Below are 18,561 nucleotides of genomic sequence, written 5' to 3' on the forward strand. Positions count from 1 at the left end.
TCTTTCTATCTCTTTCTTATTCCTTGCCACAGAGGGAAATGAGTAAGAGTGAGAGGGAGGCAGAGCTGTCAATATTCTCGTGCTGAGATGCTGAATGTGTGATTTGCTCCATTCACAACATTTCCTGTCCCCTTGAGCTGCCGAGTTGTGCAACCACGCCGAGGAGGAAGAGACACTATAGTGTCCCCCATCAGCTTCAGTCAGAGAAGCATCTGATAAAGATGGAGGATAGGAGAGTGATAGATCATGTTTAGTCTTGTTTTCAACCAAATATGACACCTGATAGGCCGAGCAAGTCAGTCGGTGCACTTTTGCAAAGGTTGCAGGACAGGAGGGTTTCTCTTGATTCTGGTGTATTCAAATGTATACATTTGAGCAAAGCAAGATAGATAAGTTGTTCTTTACACGACTTGTGGATGAAACAGCACCATCTGCTGGTTAAGATGAAATAGAAATACGTCCAGATATTTGATTACTGACCCTTCTCTCTTTGCCCCACAGCAGAAGGAATCAAAGGAGGATGAGGAGAGAAGAACAAAGGACCTGTCAGACGAAGAGGTGTGGACAAGGATAGAAGGGTATAACGCTCAAGTCTCTGAAAATGGCATGAAACTGGTGAGTTGTGAACACTTGTTGCAGCTGGTGATGCACTGTACTGTATTATGTCAAACTAACAGTTCAACTAAAAGTTTTACAACTTCCTCGCTTTCATTTGATGAAAAGAAACAGGAAATTGAACTGAGCGATAATGTTATTCAAGAGTAGGGGGAAAGTAAACGATGACGCGTGGTTTAATCAAACTAAAGTAACTTTGATAAAGGCCTACATGAAAAGATAATGTGTTTTGGTTGTTTCTTATTCATAAATATGTATATGTGACTTGAGAATCTGGAAAGGTGACGGGGGTGGTGTCCAGTGGTTTCCATGTTGTTGTGACTTTGTAATAGTTGTCCGGCTCGGGTGTCAGTGTTTTCGTCTCACAACTTTAACCCTTTCACCGCGTGTTTTCAGTTCATGAAAGTTAATTAGAACATTTTAGTCGCCTAATAATGTCTTATTCAGCATTTGGTTGCACTTAGCTCCACACTCTCAACACTGACATGTGCCTCCACTCTCTTACTGTATACATCTTTCTTTCTGTGCTTCCTAGGCTTCATACGGATTGTACACAGGCTTCATCAAGGTCCACCTGAGGCTCAGTCGACCAGTCACAGTCCCCGACGTGGTGGCCACGAACTTAGAGGGGGATGCGTCCAGGCAGACGGGTGGCCGCTCTCAACCGTCAGAGTGCCAGGAAGGGACGGACTGTGGGCAGAGCGAAAAGAGAACATCCTTCTACCTACCAAGCGACTGTGTGAAGCAGCTCCACATCAGTTCTCTCACCACCACCAGAGAGGTCATCCAGGGCTTGCTGAAGAAGTTCATGGTGTTAGACAATCCCCGCAAGTTTGCATTGTACAGGCAGACGCACCGCGATGGACAGGGTGAGGAAAAGATTTTAGTGATGGCTCTTTAAAGGGAGCCGGATCTTATGGCTCCTTTTTTTTCTGAGAACCTTTATCATTATTTGTATTAATTTCTTTAGGGGGCGGGGGTTACTAGGTCTATCTGTGAAATAATCACTGGGATGACGATAGGGTAAGATTTCAAAGACCAATATCATTTTAGCACTAAATTACTCATATTTCCAGATCAAATGTCAATGTTCTGCATTGTAAACATTACACAAGGTGGCGCCATCTCCCTCTGCTTTATCAGTCAATTTACTACTTTGAATTTACCCTCTGTATGAAATGTGTTTGGAAATAAACTTGCCTTAAATGCAATTCATGCAACACTTAATATTAGAAAACTTGGCACAATAAAAAGGGCCAAACTGATTTGAGTGAAAATCAGATAGATAAACAATCATCTGGAAACATTTCACACAAGAACATTATTAAGAATAAATATTAAAACATATAAAGTAGTATAAAAAATGAAAGAAAACATGTTTAATAGACGGCATTGAATGCTGATTTTCTTTGTTCCTGTTTTCCCTTCCAGATCTGTTCCAGAAGCTTCCTCTGAGCGAGCATCCTCTTCTTCTGAGGTTAATAGCAGGGCCTGACCCGGTGCAGCTCACCTTCGTCCTCAAGGAGAACGAGACTGGAGAGGTGGAGGTGAGGAAACACTCACATAAACTCACCTCAGTGCAGGAGTTAACACACATTTGCCTTTGCTTACATATGATGTTATTCATACTTGCGCATTTCTATAATGTTTATATATTTTATAGTGAAATAAATAATAATAATAATAGTGGAGAAAATAAAGAAATAACAACAAATAAATACATACATTATACATACCTACACACACACAAGAAACAAATTGATTCAAACTCTTCAGGGCTGAATCCTTCAATGTTGTTTGATAGTGATCCTCATATTTAATCCATTTATTCCACCGTTTCAAATATTTGATACATATACGCACACTTTATTTGGCATGAAAGGGGAATTACAGAAGCTTCTGAAGAATATTAATTTTTGTTAGACATTCATAGATGGCTAAAAATGAACTTTCTGCAGCGGTATGATAATCTGCTTCTCTCATCCTGTGACAGTGGCATGCGTTCTCTGTCCCTGAGCTACAAAACTTCCTGGTGATCCTGGGGAAAGAGGAGGCGGAGCGCGTACGGGCAGTGGAGCAAAAATATGCGGCGTACCGACAGAAACTACAAAAAGCCCTACAACATCATGACCCCTGACCCCTTCACCTGTTACCTTACAACCTCAACCCAGGGAGGGACTGACCCTTTGGACACTGACCCCCCCCCCCCCCTCCCCCCCTCAAGACCCGTGATGTATTCCGAGACTGGAGCCGGAACTGAACTCGTCTTCACCTTCCGACCCATACACCCAAACATATAGTACATCTACACACACGTGCATACCCTTTCTCAGGACGCATACAAGCCCCCCCCCCCCCACCATCCACACATCTACTCCCCGAGGAGAGAATCAGGGGTTGAAAGCAACGTGAAAGGCTACAGGGTGTGTGGTCTGCTAGCTGATTGGACAAGCAGTGTTGCCGAGGGCACACACACACACACACACACACACACACACACACACACACACACACACACACACACACACACACACAGAGAAAGATCACAGCAACACAAGATCTGAAACTCCGACTTGTGATCTCATTTGGGACTGATATGAAAAGTTGGTGTTTTTAAAGGTTCCCCGTTGTTCTGCTACTGCTGCTGCTGCTGCTGCTACTGCAAGTGTTACTTATGCATGAGTCTCTCTCAGCTCATCCCCCTGCACATAGGAGTCAAACAGAAGGCATGATTACCTTTTGATGGAAGGACAATCATTCTGAGTGTTCTTGTTTATTTCTATTTTTATTGGAATTGATGTATAGGGTTATCACTAGATTATTTTTTGTTGCTGGAGTATAAGACGTGTGGATTTGTTAGGGAGGTGTTTGGCGTCAGGGCTGGAGGCAGAAGGCTGCGTTTTGCTTTTGATGCTGGAACAAGAAGGAATGGAAAGATGTAAGAAAACGAGATCCATTCTATGATTTTTCTCAGGGAGAATGCGTTGAGCAAAGAGAAAGGAGGAAAGAAGCCGAATTCCACCCTACAACACCCCATTTTAACCCACTTTGTCCAAAATCTCAGCTTTTTTATTTCTTTTATCGGTTTATTTTCCTTCTTTAGCGCCATATGAAAAGACACTGTCAGGTGCTTCGCTGACAGAAAGGTCTTCAATCCGACCCATTTACCAATCCCCTCCTCACGCACAAACCTAAACTCTTCTCAGATGATAACTGTGATTTTATTTTCCCTACCTAAATCCTGATCCAACCAATCTTGCATGAAGTGCTGAGCGAGGCAATCCACATACCTTTACAGATTTTACACTTTATTGTAAAAGTGATTTGACACTGTTATTATATGGGTTGCATTTGAATGTGAGAGGATTTTTTTTTTACACCAAAGTTTTGGGGGAATAGATCTATTGAGAGGATGTTAAAGGGATGAGAGACCTTTTGGAAGTTTATCTAATTAAAGGAAGTGTATGTAAAAAAAAAATAAGCCAGCTTCTGTTTTTGCACATTTAGATGCAGGTCACTGAATAACCCACAATTCTGGGGCTGGGCATGCATTTCTGCTTCTCTTTTTCTTTTTATCTCCTCACCTTCCACCCAAAAAAAGAAACAAAAAATATATAAAGTTCATGATAATGGCTATGATGTACCAATGACGTGTTTGCAATGCATATGTATAATGTAGACACTGGAAAAAGAGTGACAAGGTTTAACTTTGTTGTGATTACGATGAATATTAATATTATTTTGATATCATTCCTACTGGTTAGTGTGTGCCTGTGCGTGCGTGTGTGTGTGTGTGTATGCGCTCATCTCGGGCAGGGACGATAATGTGAATTGTGTTTTATAATGAGTGTCTGCGTGTCATCAGCGCTCCCTCATTGGGCCTCACTTATCAAGTGCACATGTAATATAACACATAACAACTGCAAATTGGGTTGTTTTGGAAAAGATATTTGGCGTGCATGAATGCACAATTGCATTAAACCAAAGCATTTACTGTAAACATTTCCCACACACCCTCATTTTTCATATTTTATCTTATACAATAGAAATACTGATAAATGAGGTCCGTCGTCCATTAGCACATGCTTCTCAGTAAACTCTTCTTCTAACGCCACCACCCAAAGCCCAAGCTGTTCCTGCTGGCAGTGCCTTTTGTTTCATGTGCCCCCTGTGGATCTATGTAAGGTGTGTTTCAGCACACAGGTGCCTGAGTGTATGTGCGGGTGCTTTTGCATGTGTGCAAATCTGTGTTTCTTGGGTGGTGTTGTCATCTTTCTTTCTTTCCTCCTCCTTTTAACACATTTGTCTTTCCAACAAAAGCCCTCTGTGTGGTTGGGTGCGTGTTCATGTGTGTTATTTATTTCATGGTCCACCTCATCCATATGATATTAGATCAAGGATGTTGAGACTTAATGCTTTTTTTTTTGCAATTTATTTTGTTTTATTTGAAGAAGTGTGTGTATAAATATAGCAGTAGAACTGTACAGAATATCACAATGAAATAAAAAGGTCATCCCTTTATTGAAACGCTCTCATATCCTCATGTCTCTGGCTTCGGCGTGGTTTTGCTGAAGGCCATACAAAGTTTAATACAATACTCTTCTGCTTTTTAAGGTTGTCTGTACGTTCAGTATGTCTCTACGTCATGAGGTTCAAAAAGTGTCCCTGTGTATAGGTTTTCAACCCTAACTCGAGCAGGAAATCACATCAAGTAGACCTTTATCGGGCATATCCTAGAATAAATCCAAAAGAGATGCCTCTCCATTACTTTGACTGAGGGTTGAGTAACAAAAAAAAGACAGAGAACTTACACTAGTTTCACTTCTCCATGTTGGACTGAACAGCAAAAGTTTCACTGACATCCAGCCAACCAATTGAGTGAGATTTGCTGCACAAATATCAACAATTTGCTGTTGTTACTGCTATAATGTGCACATCATCATCTTATTGTAGACTGCACATTCAAGGTTTTAATGTTTGCAGATTAGATGTATTCATTCATATCTCTTAAGAGAGACGCTAAATGGTGGTTGAATGATTTGAGCAGAATGTGTTGTCCAGACAAGCCCCAAGTAGAAAGTGCTGAGCTGTTCATCTCGTGCTGTATTGCTTTTGAATCACCAGCAGGTGGCAGCATCTCATCTAAACTGCAGGTACTATCTTAACATGCAGAATATAAACTGTGTGCGTGTATGAAAGTGTGTGATTTTGTTTTTATATGTTCTGATATGCTTGAAATGATAAAACATTTAGGTGTTGCAGTGACACTCATAGTTTTACACAATACCTTCCCTGATATGGTCTTGTTTCATTCAAAGGGCATTAAAAATGAGGTGTTAGACCAATAAACCCACAGGTGTCTGTCACATGCTCTGAGACCAAATACAGCCACCCACCACCCCCACAAGGACCTATAGGTAGCTTTGCACCTGGTCCCCTTTCTTGCTGTGGTTGTAAATTCATCGGCTGTGATTTGAGTGCCTCTTCATCCACACACTTACACCTTGAAGCCTTTTGAGAGGAAAGTGCAATGAGCAGATCAATTTATAGTCATTGTCACCCTGCTCTCTCTATACACCACCATCTAAGAATAATCATCACGGCCAAGCTGGCCTTAAGGGCTGGCTGCCGCCCAGAGGGCCACCTAAAACTGTGTCAGTATGCTTATTTATGGCAGCAAATATAGACAGACCCCTCTTCTCACCTCTGAGAAAGAGCTAAGATTAGCATCACCCTCTGCCAAGCATGTATCACTGTCTGAATTTAGCCTGTTCCCCTTCTCATGTCTGCCCAGTCTCACTCCGTCTGTCCTCTGCCCTGCCCCTAACTATATCTAGCTCTGTATGGATCTCCATACCCTCTCCAGTTTCAGTCCACGGTTCAGCTTTCCTGACGGGGTATGCAAAGTGAATGGCCAACAGCACTGTGTGGACCTGAGGAAAGGTCTTCTAAGCCCTTGGTCTGCAACTAGTGGTTAGTTTCATTCTCAATGCATCTGTTCATTATTCATCACTATGTAGTTTGGGCTATAAAATACACATTATAAAGGCCAAGCTGACGTCTTAAAATTGCCTGTTTCGTCTGACCGACACTCTAAAGAGAACTCAGAAAACCACCAACTACTTCCAACAAGTCAGAACCAGAACCAGAAATCTGTTGATCAGCTTATTGATCAATAGAGCAATCGTTTCAGCTCTACTTTGCTTCTTATGTCTCAAACATGCATCTGTAAAATAGTTGGCAAATGCACAAACATTTGGATTTAATAGTACACCTTTGTAGCGGATTTATTTATTAGTTGGAACAAATGGCTTTATTAGTTATTAAATAATTCACTAATGCTTTACAGAACCATTAATAGGAACAACAATTCAAATTCTATTTGTCTTTTCGGGGTTTTCTCCTAAGCATTATTTGACCTCTGACCTTTTGGGAAAGTGATGCAGAGCTTGGACAATTAATTCATTAAAACTTATTTTTTTATTGTTATTATCACCCTTTAATAATGACATGTGTAAATATTGTACTATTGTAAAACTGCAGACTTAATGCTAACTATCCTTTATTAGTGATGTATACATGCATTGATGTTTATAATGATTTATTAATGCTTTATCAACATACATAACTGAAGATGTGATCATTTATTAATGCTTTGACTTGAAGGACTGGTTTATAACTCACGCGTTATACTACTGGCAGTTTCTCTAAGAGAGCACATTTACAGTATTGCTGGAGCTCGTGTGCAGTGCTCCTGGTGGCCGCTTCGGGGCGCCCTCCTGCTGTCCGGATGCTCGCTAAGCCCCGCCCCGCTCCCTCCCTCTGTTTGCCTGCTGACTCCGGGCTCACTGTAGACGCCCTTAGCAACAACACACAGCTGCGTCGAATAAGATACTCCTACCGCGGAGAAGACGGATTAAACACTGCCGCTTTATTGCACTGAGTACAGGTGAAGCTTTTCTGCGAAGGCGATGCTCCGGTTGTTTTCGCAGTTAACATGGGGCTTACAGTACAGCTAGCGAGCTAGCCTATTCTGGCTAGCCATCCCCAAAGACGAGCAAAGCGGCCCCAAGCTGTCCCGAAGGAAGACAAAATCGTGGGGGTTCACCGAGTGGTAGCATCGCGGCTTGCTAACTACAAAGTCAGCTAACCGGGAATAAGCACGGGAATGGTTCTCTGGACTCACTGTACCGACAGAGAAAGGCGAGGGGCACACGGGTCAGACCACCAAGCTGTAACATTTGGACTCAAACTATTTTTAACAGAGGGATCGGCTCTCGGGCGGACGGGTGTTTTTGTGGCTGTGCGAGCTAGCTGGCTAGCTAGCTGAGGGAAACGACCCCCACCGCCTGCTCAGGTTTTTCCAAACTGCAGCCACGGCTAATGTTAGCCAGCACGCTGAATACACAACTCTGAGTTTAATAAAGCAATGATAAATTAAAGTTAAAGCCAAGAAGACAGCTAGCTAACCCCAAAGGAGACAATAACTTGAGTTAGTTCTAGTAGGACTCTTGGATTTATTAGCAAACTCTACAGATCCTCGACAAAGTCATAAATGCTGTTCGTTAAGTTTGCTACGTGAATCTTTGTTTTCCACTTTTTTTATTCGGGATTTTTTCTTCACTTCGGATGCTGGCATCACATTTTAATTGCAATCATGATGATAATAAGCAGAAAACCAGAGGGCCCAATAGCAACAGGTAACCACAACAAAGTCTTGCAGTCTTTCAAAGTACATTTGTTTCCTAAATGTTGTTCATGTTCTTGTTTAATGCAGATCCGGCGTTAATGTAGAACAAAGACTAGCTGCCCGCACGGCGTCAGTGCCAACATCAAGTAACTCTTGTTGGTATTTACAGAAACACCCTGTTACTAAAATGTCTTTAATTGACATTTTGGTCTTTACTCCCTGTGGGATGTCACGTCGTGTCTCTGTGCAGCAGAGAACAGACAGATGAAGCAGCCGTGGGCCTTTCACAAGACGCGGGTTGTAAACATGTTTACTTTTGCTTTGCAACTCCCTATCGATCGCTACAAGACACCACAGTAAGCTCCGCGTTGTTTTACGCTTCGCTCGTAAGCAATTTATTGTGTTATCAACGTTTGATGAGCCTTGATAATTATCGGCTACTTTTTTATACAACAGTTTTTTCATTTGAACCACGACTGTCACCGTTGTTATTAATTTATATGTCTGTTGGCACTGACCTCAATTTTGTGTTGTGTGTTTAAGGTGGCAGCCATTTTTAAATGTGCTTACTTGTAAAATGTAAGAACACTTTGTGACATTGCCCTCAAGTCGCTGTCAGATAGTGTACATTGGACCTATTGTCTGTAAAGAGACACTTTGTCCTCGATACCAGAAAGAGGAGGAGACAAAAAGCCATGACTTAACCCCAACACACTACCACTCCCACGTTTTACATCACACGATCTGCTCGGTGTCCGTTTGCTTGAACCTTTTTCTTCAGCCTTTGCTGAGCAGAGGGGTTTCACAGTGTGGAGAGTCAGCTGGAAGTTTAGTTGCATAGAAGTTTGGGCTCTATTTGAGGTTTTTTTTCCCCTAAGAAAGTTTGCTTGGACAACGAAGTCAGATGCTTTTCAGAAAGTGCAGAACCCCCACTGAGTAATAAGGTGTTTGCAGAGGGCTAATGAGGCCTGTGCTTGCCTAATATTGTGTGTGGAGCCCTAATGCCTCTGTTTGCTGTGCTGTGCAGAGCTAATGCATCTGTTTCTAGGCAGCAGGTCTAATCTGTCCCAGAGCTTGCCCATTGGCGAGCTAACGCAAGGGACTAGATCCTGACGCACCTGCACATGGTTACACTCTCAAGGGCTAGTTAAAGGGAACACCATGAGCCAAACCAACACAATAGCTCGATAAATGGCTTGCGCTAACAGGCTGCTCAGCCTTTTTTTTTTTTAAAAAGCCATCAGAGGTTATTACATCTGTTATTGCAGGGGCATCCTGTGGGCTACAGGAGTGTTGAGATGAACAGCCGGCCGATGGCGGTTTGTCATTTGAGTATCTGGCTTCCTCCTACAGTCCTACTCATCCATCTACTCTGTGTCATCTCACATAAAGGTGTTTGGCTTTGTGCCACAGAGGTGAGCGTGCACACAGCACTATTGAATGACAAGCACTAGCATCCTTCCATGTAGGCTCTATTTCTGAGCACACCTGGTGTGTGCACGACATGACTCTACCTGAACGGACAGATGGGCAGACGGAAAGATGCTGTCGTCACAGAGGCATCTGTTACTCCCATTAGGCCAATAATACCACTTGCAGCGCTAGCGATCTGGGACCCGTAAGCCCTATCTAAGCTGGTCAGGTCGGCGCTCTGGCCTTTGATACAATGTATTGGACACAATAGATGCGATGTATGTATCCGCTAATAATGGCCGCTTTTCATAGTAAATGTGGGTTAGGATGTTGTGGCAGACAATGTGCATCCCCACTGGTTTGCAGAGACGAGCGTTGTGGGGCTGACCTGCGGACGGGAGCGCTCTGTATTTGTTACCAAGTAATTTGTTTTAGTGTCACGGTAGTTATTGGTACTGGTAGGTTGATTGATTAAAAAGACGAATGGGACTTTGAGCAAACAAGGGATTGTCCGCCACTGTGGAGATTAGATTGCGTAGACGTCTCCTCTGAGCGTCATCCTCAGCCTTTATCCCTGAGTGCGTCTGTGTTGCAGATCTGATGTTTCCACATTGTCACGCTGATTTATTTGTGCGCCTGTGTTCCTTCAGCACGCCATGGTGACGGTCTGTATGACTCTTACATGAGGACAGACCACATCCTTAAAGACGACGCGGATACAAACAGTCCGTCTGGGCTGCCCCCCATGCCCAAACACACAGTAAGTACACAAACACACACACACACACACACACACACACACACGCATATATATATATGCGCAAAGCCCTATTTCCTGTGCTGGAGCACACTCTGTCTCCAGACATCCTGTTCTTCAGAGAGATATTCCCCCATGGTTCCTATTCATCACATTTACACCCCTCCTCCTTCTTTCCGCAGTCTTGATTTGCAGGCTTATCTCCAACCTATAATTCAGTCATGTGTTAATACCTTTCAATGAGAATTGCATGTGATCAATACTAATTGACTGCCCGAGGGGATAGGAGAATGTGTTGTTACAGAGGGCAATTCTCCATGACCGTGTCAGAGCAGCTGAAGTGAAGTAGCCATTTTGTGTCTCCAGCCAAAGTTAATGTGGAGATCCAACAGAACTTACCAGCCTCGGGGACCAAAGCGCAGTGCATTGACATACGGTGGTGTTCACCATTTGCTTGACACATGCTGCATCTGCTCAAACAAATGACTCGACAGAAGAGCCCATCTCAAACAGTTGTTGATTTGCAGTGTTGTCCTGCATATTTAACGAGATATCGGTAACTCTCATTGATAAGATGCTTAGGTAACACTAGATTGTAAATGTTTCTTTTTTTCTGTTTTCTGAACAAATATAGTTGTTTACTTTTTTTTTGTCATATCTTTGAATACCATTTGGACTTTGGTCAGATAAGATAAGCACTTAGGACATCACTTTGAGATCTAGCAACAACTGTGATGGGCATTTGGCTATGTTATGATGTTCTTACATTAATGCATTCATCAAGACTTAAAGAAATGTCCTAGTGGGGTATCTTTCTGTCTCTCTGAAAAGCCCCTTTGGCAAAAAATGCCCACACATGGACATTGATACTCCACCGCCTCTCACACCAGCAGATGGGGGGAAAAGGCTGGTTTGATATATTGTTAAGATTTATTGGGCTTGAAAATTTGACCCACAAACAAAATCAGCAATCAACATTCCCCCCCCCTCCCCTTCCTCTATCTCGCGTAATCCGCCATCAGCGTTGCTTGCACAAAGGTTAGGCCTAGTTTTCTCTTTAGCCTTGTCCTTCTCTTGTATGTTCTGTCACGCTGACGGGGGTGATATCTGCCCCAGTTCAGCATGTTGTAGAGTTGCCTAGACTTGTCTATGACCCAGTTTATATCTCCGCATGACCACGACTTGCTGATGTGTGTGTGCCTACATGTGTTGAGTTGTGCAACTCTTTGAGTGTGTGCTTGAGAAAAGCATACTTAGGTGTTTTTCTGACAGCGAAGAGATTAGCTCCATCTGTTGCAACATGCACACAGAGGACTCTCCACCCTCAGTTTCTCTCGGTGGTGAAGGAGCTTCACACTCTCACAGTGGTTGTCATCTCCATCACTGGTTGCTTTTTTGGGCAAAAAAATTCTAGCCGCGACCCCTGCCCGTTCCAATCAATAATCCATCACAGTTGGCGCTCCATATGTAGAAAGCTTTGTGTCGGGGTGAGGGGGCTCAATCGATGACATTCACTGTGTTTGTAGTACGGCTTTAGGACAGCAGCTGCATGGGTCCCTGGGTCAGCAGCAGGGCTGTTGTAATAAGTTAAGACTATATGGTTACATGTATGGAAACCCATCCTGCATTCCACCTCTATTTTAGGACTCAAAATTACAACACAAACACACCCCAAGGCCGAGTCCTCTTTCAGTGGAACATGTCAACACTTACTTTTAATGTACGTTTCCTTGTTGTGTTATCTTTATCAGCTTACACGGTTCCAGCCGTAGACCTGCTCAGCGGTGTGTACAAGCCGGAGCCGGAAGCTCCACAGGGAAACATTGCAATCTAATGGGAGAAGAGAAAACATTATAAAATCTCCTAACCCTCCAGATTGGTGAAACCACACTGCCATTAAAATGAGGAGTTTTCATGTGAAAGAGAGACAGCTAGACAGACGCAGTAAATGTGCCTCTCCAGTGTCTCTGTATATAGGGAGGCCATGCTGGGTTTATGTCGGCGTGTCTTATTAACATCCATGCTGCTTCTACAGTTTAGGAGTATAATCTAACTTTAATGACTGTCATTTCCCTTGAGCTCCATAATCTTGTGGAGGGTTCTTTCCGCTGGTAACAGTGAGAGGAGAGACTGAGAGTGAGGAGGAATGAATTCCTGGGGTTGTTGAAACCAAAAGCGACAGAGAGACTCTATTCCTGAAATTCTTCTAGCCTTTCAGATCGTATCCGAGCAAAGGTGGATCTGCCACTTTCACGTTTGTCTGCAAATATGTTCACAAACGATTACAAAACGTGCTTTTGTTTAGTGCAGTCATATTGGACCTCAATCGAAATATTCAAATTCTTCTTAAGTTAAAAGTCGGACTTTACAAATTAAAAGATGATTGCACTGCAGAGCCAAAGATTGCCTATACCTAATTGCTAACAGCTAGCAAACAAACAAATAGGCGGGCATGTCTGTCATTTTGCATGAGATATGGTTAGGGTTGGGCCTGTATTTAATTTTCTTGTCAGACTGGATCTAAATCCAGTTGTGCTGGTTCACCTGCGGCTCGCTTTGTCTCTGAAGGTCCCTGTTGATGTTTAAATACATATCAAACAAAACCTAAGCTAGATCTGCCAACTAGCACATTCTACTTTTAGTTTTAGATTACTTTAATTTATTTCAAACATGTAACATATGTAAAAAAAAACAAAAAAAACAAATACAATGAACAGTAAACATTTAGCGTACTCTTGAACAACAATATGAATAAACAACGTAAATAAATATAACAATCGAAAAGGAGTAGGAAGAAGTACACCCTTACACCATCCTACCCCTTCTCAATAACTCAAACAATTAACTCAATATTTAACATATTTACAACTCACAAACAACTACCCCAATGCTATTTTTAAGTTGTTGATTTTGAGATTTATATATTTGTTTTGTTTCCTTGTCACTCCTCTTTGCTTGCAAAACGACCCTGAAAGACTGTTTAACTCTGTTTTTATATTAATTTATATAAAGTATTGACATGATTTAGGCCAACAAAGCCTGACCATGTTCAGTTGTCTCTCAGTTGAGGTCTTGCAGCCTACAAGTAGCCCCTGTTGTGCACGACGTGTCACTAGTCTGAATGTATTCAATAGAGGGAAGAGAAGACCTCTCTGTTGTTATTTATCATACTACACAATGAAGCACAATGTGTACACTCTGTTCGTCCACTGAAAGCTAAACAGATTCACTAATCACTTCCATTGTCTGTCTCTCTTCTTCCTCTAATAGCTTGTCAGTAACAAGACTGTAATGAGGGATCAGGTAGCAGTGCGAGGTGGTCATCTGAAGGTCAAGTACCTGTATGAAGACTCCACCAACAACCGAAAGATCAACGCCATAACCACAGCAACCACCCAGAACAGCGGGACCACGGGTCAGACGCCCATTAAACCTGCCCCGGTCTCCAGCCTGTCCAAGGAGCACAGCGTAGACAGGTGAGAAAGATTTACACACGAAGACACGGACATAACTTAAAGGCATCTTTTGTAGGAGGAGCACCACTTCAGTCGTTTGACACTACGTTTCTGTCATGCTTGTTTGCCACAGCACTGAATCCAGTAAAGGCTCCAGTGACTCATCCGGCCCTCACGGAGTTGGAAGTGGAGGGAACAGTGCGAAGCTGTGCGGCCCCCTCACGCCTGACCAGGCTCTGAGACTGTACCGATCTCAATTGACCACCCTGGAGCAGACGGAGATCCACTCATACCCAGACATCTACTTTGTGGGACCCAATGCCAAAAAGAGGCCCGCCGTCGCTGGAGGCAACAACAACTGTGGCTACGACGATGAGCAGGGTGGATACATTCATGTCGCCCATGACCACCTGGCTTACCGCTACGAGTTCCTCAAGGTCAGACGCGCATATATCACAGTGTCTGTAAAACTAATAATGTTGTCTCTCTCTGATGTTTAGCTAACCCAGTTTTTTTTTCTGGCGCCCTCTTCAGATCATTGGTAAGGGTAGCTTTGGTCAGGTGGCTAAGGTATACGACCACAAACTGCAACAGCACCTGGCTCTGAAAATGGTGCGCAACGAGAAGCGTTTCCACCGGCAGGCGCAGGAGGAGATCCGCATCCTGGAGCACCTGCGCAAGCAGGATCGAAACGGCACCATGAATGTTGTGCACATGCTTGAAAACTTCACCTTCCGCAACCACATCTGCATGACCTTCGAGCTGCTGAGCATGAACCTGTATGAGCTTATCAAGCGCAACAAGTTCCAGGGCTTCAGCCTGCCACTGGTCAGGAAGTTTGCACACTCCATTTTGCAGTGCCTGGAGGCCCTGAGCAGGCATAGAATCATCCACTGTGACCTCAAGCCGGAGAACATCCTGCTTAAACAGCAGGGACGCAGCGGCATCAAGGTAAGACTACTGGCACATTCATGTGTGGCCTGTGGAGACCGATAACAGGTTTTCTACATTGACTCTGTTCTCTTTTGACTCCGCCAGGTGATCGACTTTGGCTCCAGCTGTTTTGAACACCAGCGGGTGTACACATACATCCAGTCTCGTTTCTATCGAGCTCCAGAGGTGATCCTTGGTTCGCGTTACGGCCTTCCCATCGACATGTGGAGCTTCGGCTGTATACTGGCTGAGCTGCTGACTGGCTACCCGCTGTTTCCCGGCGAGGACGAGGGTGACCAGCTGGCCTGTGTCATGGAGCTGCTGGGCATGCCTCCGCAGAAGGTCGTGGAGCAGGCAAAACGGGCAAAGAACTTCATCAACTCCAAGGGCCACCCTCGCTACTGCGGAGCAAACACCCTGCCCACGGGCGCCACTGTGCTGACGGGGACTCGCTCTCGCCGCGGCAAGATGCGAGGTCCCCCAGGTAGCAAGGAGTGGAGTGCTGCTCTCAAGGGCTGCGAGGACCCCACCTTTACTGACTTCATAAAGAAGTGTTTGGACTGGGACCCCTCGTCACGTCTCACCCCTAGCCAGGCCCTCAGACACCCTTGGCTGTATCGGCGCCTACCCAAGCCCCTACCAGGGGCCGAGAAGAGCCAAGGGGCCACGATGAAACGGCTCCCCGATCACCACAGCACCTCCTTCCCCTCTATCCTGGCCAAAGGGGGGCCTGGTTTAGGCACCACAGCTGCTAACAACAAACTGCGGAGCAACATGATGGGAGATTCAGGGGAGGCCTTACCTCTTCGCACGGTCCTACCCAAACTTGTCTCTTAGAGAGAGAGTCCTGTAATCTCCTCTCTTCTTCCACTTTGTCCTCCTCTGCACTCCTCAGGAGGAGTCAGGGTACAGGAGAAAGTGGAGGCTAGGTTTTAAAACTCGTTTGGTTGTTCTTTTATTTGTTTTCTACTGAGAGGTGTCGACACCCCAGTTTTTAATATTAGCTGAACGGAGAGAGAGACAATAAAAGAAAGCTCTAAAAAAAAAGTTTTTATACAGAGGATTTCCTTGAGCGGCTGTGGAATTTCTGTAGACAGCCATTGGTGAGGTTTGATTTTAAATAATGCTTTTTAAAAACGTACTCGTATGAGTGGACGGCTTCGTAAATGAGCAAATGTTTTTAACCTGCGTGTGTTCTCACGTGACTGGTGTGTTTTAGTCTAAACACACTCGAGCACACCTGCACTGTCACTTGCCTCACTTCACACTCTTTCTTAACACTCAGAGGACGCCACTCCTTTCTCGGGAAAGGGTTTATACGAGTGAAACTTGAAAAGGGCTACAGAGATTATTCTTATCACACTAGAGTTAGCAAGCAAATATGTGTTCAGCCAACGTGATTTAATAGAAGAAAAGAATCATACGCTAATGTTCGGGCCCCTGCACACACTGACACAAACATCCCTCAAATATACAACATGAATGCCTTTTACACCGGTAGTGAAGGACTGGCATTATGTAGTGAAGAATTAAGAAAGCATTTGTTTTAGCAATAAGTCTTCACTTCTTTGTCTTTTCTAAATGCGTTCTTTTTCTACCTTTCCAGATCCCCGGTGCTTGCATGTCAGCTCAATATGTGACGTTAGTATGTGTGTGTGTGTGCGCGCTTTAGCTTCGTGGTGCTACTGTGGGAGAGATTGAGAGAGCGTCGGACAACCTATTTACAGCCCCCATCCTCCTCCCAACTCCCCCCGTTTTAATGTAAAGAGGTCGGGTGGGGAGGACAGTAGCTCCACTCGAACTCAAACTGTCACAGAGGTGTCACCGTCACCCTCTGTACTTCACAAACTGAGCCTGCCACATAAACTGGTGTGTGTGTGTGTGTGTGTGTGTGTATATATATATATATGTATATGTATATATATGTATATGTATATGTATATATATATATATATATATATATATATATATCTATATCTATATATCTATATTATATTATATATATATCTCTATAATTCATATAATATATATATATATCTTATATCTCTATCTTCTATCTTCTCTTTATGTCTCTCTCATATTCTATCTCCTCTGTGTCATCTTCTCTTGTGTCTTCTCCTTCTGTGTCTACTCTTCTCTCTGTGTGTCTGTCTCTTGTATATCTTCTGTTTCCTCTTCTTCCTGTGTCTCTCTCTCTCTCTCTCTCTCTCTCTCTCTCTCTCTCTCTCTCTCTCTTGTCGTGTGTCTGTCTTCTCCTCTCTGTGTGTCTGTCTCTCTCTCTCTCTCTCTCTCTGTGTGTCTCTCTCTCTCTCTCTCTGTGTGTGCTCTCATCCTTCTCTCTATCTCTATGTGTGTGTGTGTCTCTTCCTCTCCCCCGCTGACACGCCGTGTTTCTCCAGGGGACCTACTTGATACATCCCTTAATCTTATATTAACTGTGTTCCACTTACAGTCCTCTGTCCCGACTGAACATGCATGCAGTTCTGTCCACTGAGAGCGAGAGAATGCGTATACGAGTGTGTCTGCGAAGGGGGTCTGCATGCTCCACAATCTGACCTAGATTCTCCCCCCCCCCCCCCCCCCCCCCCCACCACCATCTCTTTCTCTTGTTTTCTCTCACTCTTGTCTCATGTAGGGCAGGGAAACCTCTTAAACTCACACATATATAGTGAATCATGGTGCTGTCCAAAACACACTGACACGTCACAGGTGCACGTTGTATGGACCACACCGCTCAAAGAGTTCTTTCTCTCGTCCCTCGTTTCCGAAGTGACTCTGTCAGGGATTTCTACTCTGTCTCTGGTTTTTTCTGTGTTTTTCTTTTCTTTTTTTTTTAATAGAAGTGATTTCTATTGGCTATTCAGTCCAGAATATCAGAGGATGTAAAAGGCAAACGCGGAAAAAGAGAAAGCAGTATACTGTCATGTTGTACCTAGTGGTGTGCGTTAGTAGGAGGGTGTTTGGTGTTCCAGCATGAAATCACAACCTGTTATCAGACTGAGTGACTATGAGAAGAGAAACTGTACAGTAACCAAATGAAGTTGTGAGTTTCTTTTTCTAAAGAAAATAAAAAATTATTAACTAAAATGTGCCGCTCTGGGGTGATTTCTGGTTTGAGAAATGCATATTTTGATATTATTAAAACTGCCTTGATTACATTCAGGGTGACACAAACATTCCCGGGGCTCCAGATAAGATAAAATATATATTTTAAGCTCACTTCTGAGGAAAGTTCTGAGGGGAGATTTGCAAAGACGACGAGACAATAGACCGTGACTTTGATTTATGCGATCATTCCTCATTTGTCGCATAACCTGAAGCTCTTGTAACCAGCGTTTATGCTGTTGTTTTTGCAATGTGACACCTGGGACCTGTGTTATGAAACAAAAGTGTGTCTCCAGACCGCCCCTGGTTCAGTCGATGAATCACTAAAGTGAGTTGGATTTCTGTCTGCGATTAGGTGAAAGAATCAGTGAACACTGGGGACTCTGATGAGTCAGTGGCCTGTGACACAACTTAGAGGCAGCGTGTGATACTGACACCAACTTCTTATTGTGCACTACTATGAAAGTCATGAACGCAGAATAAACTGAACGAAGCGTGTAACATGCGTGTGAAGATTCTCTGTCTGTGCATCTAGAAGTGCTAAGTCAAAGGCCACATTTGCCTTTTGCTGACATACCACTTCTAGATGGTAA

The 18,561-nt window shown here is 43.7% G+C and overlaps 2 protein-coding genes across 3 annotated transcripts in view; both read left to right on the plus strand.

Moving 5' to 3' along the window:
* Positions 1-5,813, plus strand: part of rassf5 (Ras association domain family member 5) — a 30,445-nt gene extending 24,632 nt beyond the window's left edge. Inside the window, exons 3-6 of the mRNA XM_029432212.1 lie at positions 502-615; positions 1,151-1,484; positions 2,047-2,162; positions 2,609-5,813. Coding sequence (XP_029288072.1) covers positions 502-615; positions 1,151-1,484; positions 2,047-2,162; positions 2,609-2,752 — 708 coding nt within the window. The 3' untranslated portion in view covers positions 2,753-5,813. The remainder of the gene's footprint in view (positions 1-501; positions 616-1,150; positions 1,485-2,046; positions 2,163-2,608) is intronic.
* A 1,660-nt stretch (positions 5,814-7,473) lies between these two features.
* On the plus strand, positions 7,474-16,766 carry dyrk3 (dual specificity tyrosine phosphorylation regulated kinase 3). Of its 2 annotated transcripts, none has more exons than XM_029432361.1 (6): positions 7,474-8,315; positions 10,369-10,478; positions 13,746-13,951; positions 14,064-14,367; positions 14,465-14,881; positions 14,969-16,766. In XM_029432361.1, exons 1-6 carry the CDS (start codon positions 8,273-8,275, stop codon positions 15,698-15,700), a joined length of 1,812 nt encoding a protein of 603 aa, XP_029288221.1. In that variant the 5' UTR covers positions 7,474-8,272; the 3' UTR covers positions 15,701-16,766. The 2 variants fall into 2 exon arrangements, with proteins under 2 accessions (XP_029288221.1, XP_029288222.1); XM_029432362.1 differs by lacking the exon at positions 7,474-8,315 and adding an exon at positions 9,583-9,720.
* Positions 16,767-18,561: the final 1,795 nt, after the last annotated feature.

The sequence above is a fragment of the Cottoperca gobio genome, chromosome 5 (assembly GCF_900634415.1).
Source record: "Cottoperca gobio chromosome 5, fCotGob3.1, whole genome shotgun sequence".
NCBI lineage: Eukaryota > Metazoa > Chordata > Actinopteri > Perciformes > Bovichtidae > Cottoperca > Cottoperca gobio.

Bases quoted from the DNA above. Each gene is read 5' to 3' on its own strand.
- dyrk3 (XM_029432361.1), top strand. From the start codon at position 8,273: ATGATGATAATAAGCAGAAAACCAGAGGGCCCAATAGCAACAG. The intron at 8,316-10,368 runs GTAACCACAACA...GTGTTCCTTCAG, and splicing joins AGAGGGCCCAATAGCAACAG to CACGCCATGGTGACGGTCTG. The intron at 10,479-13,745 runs GTAAGTACACAA...TTCCTCTAATAG, and splicing joins CCCCCATGCCCAAACACACA to CTTGTCAGTAACAAGACTGT.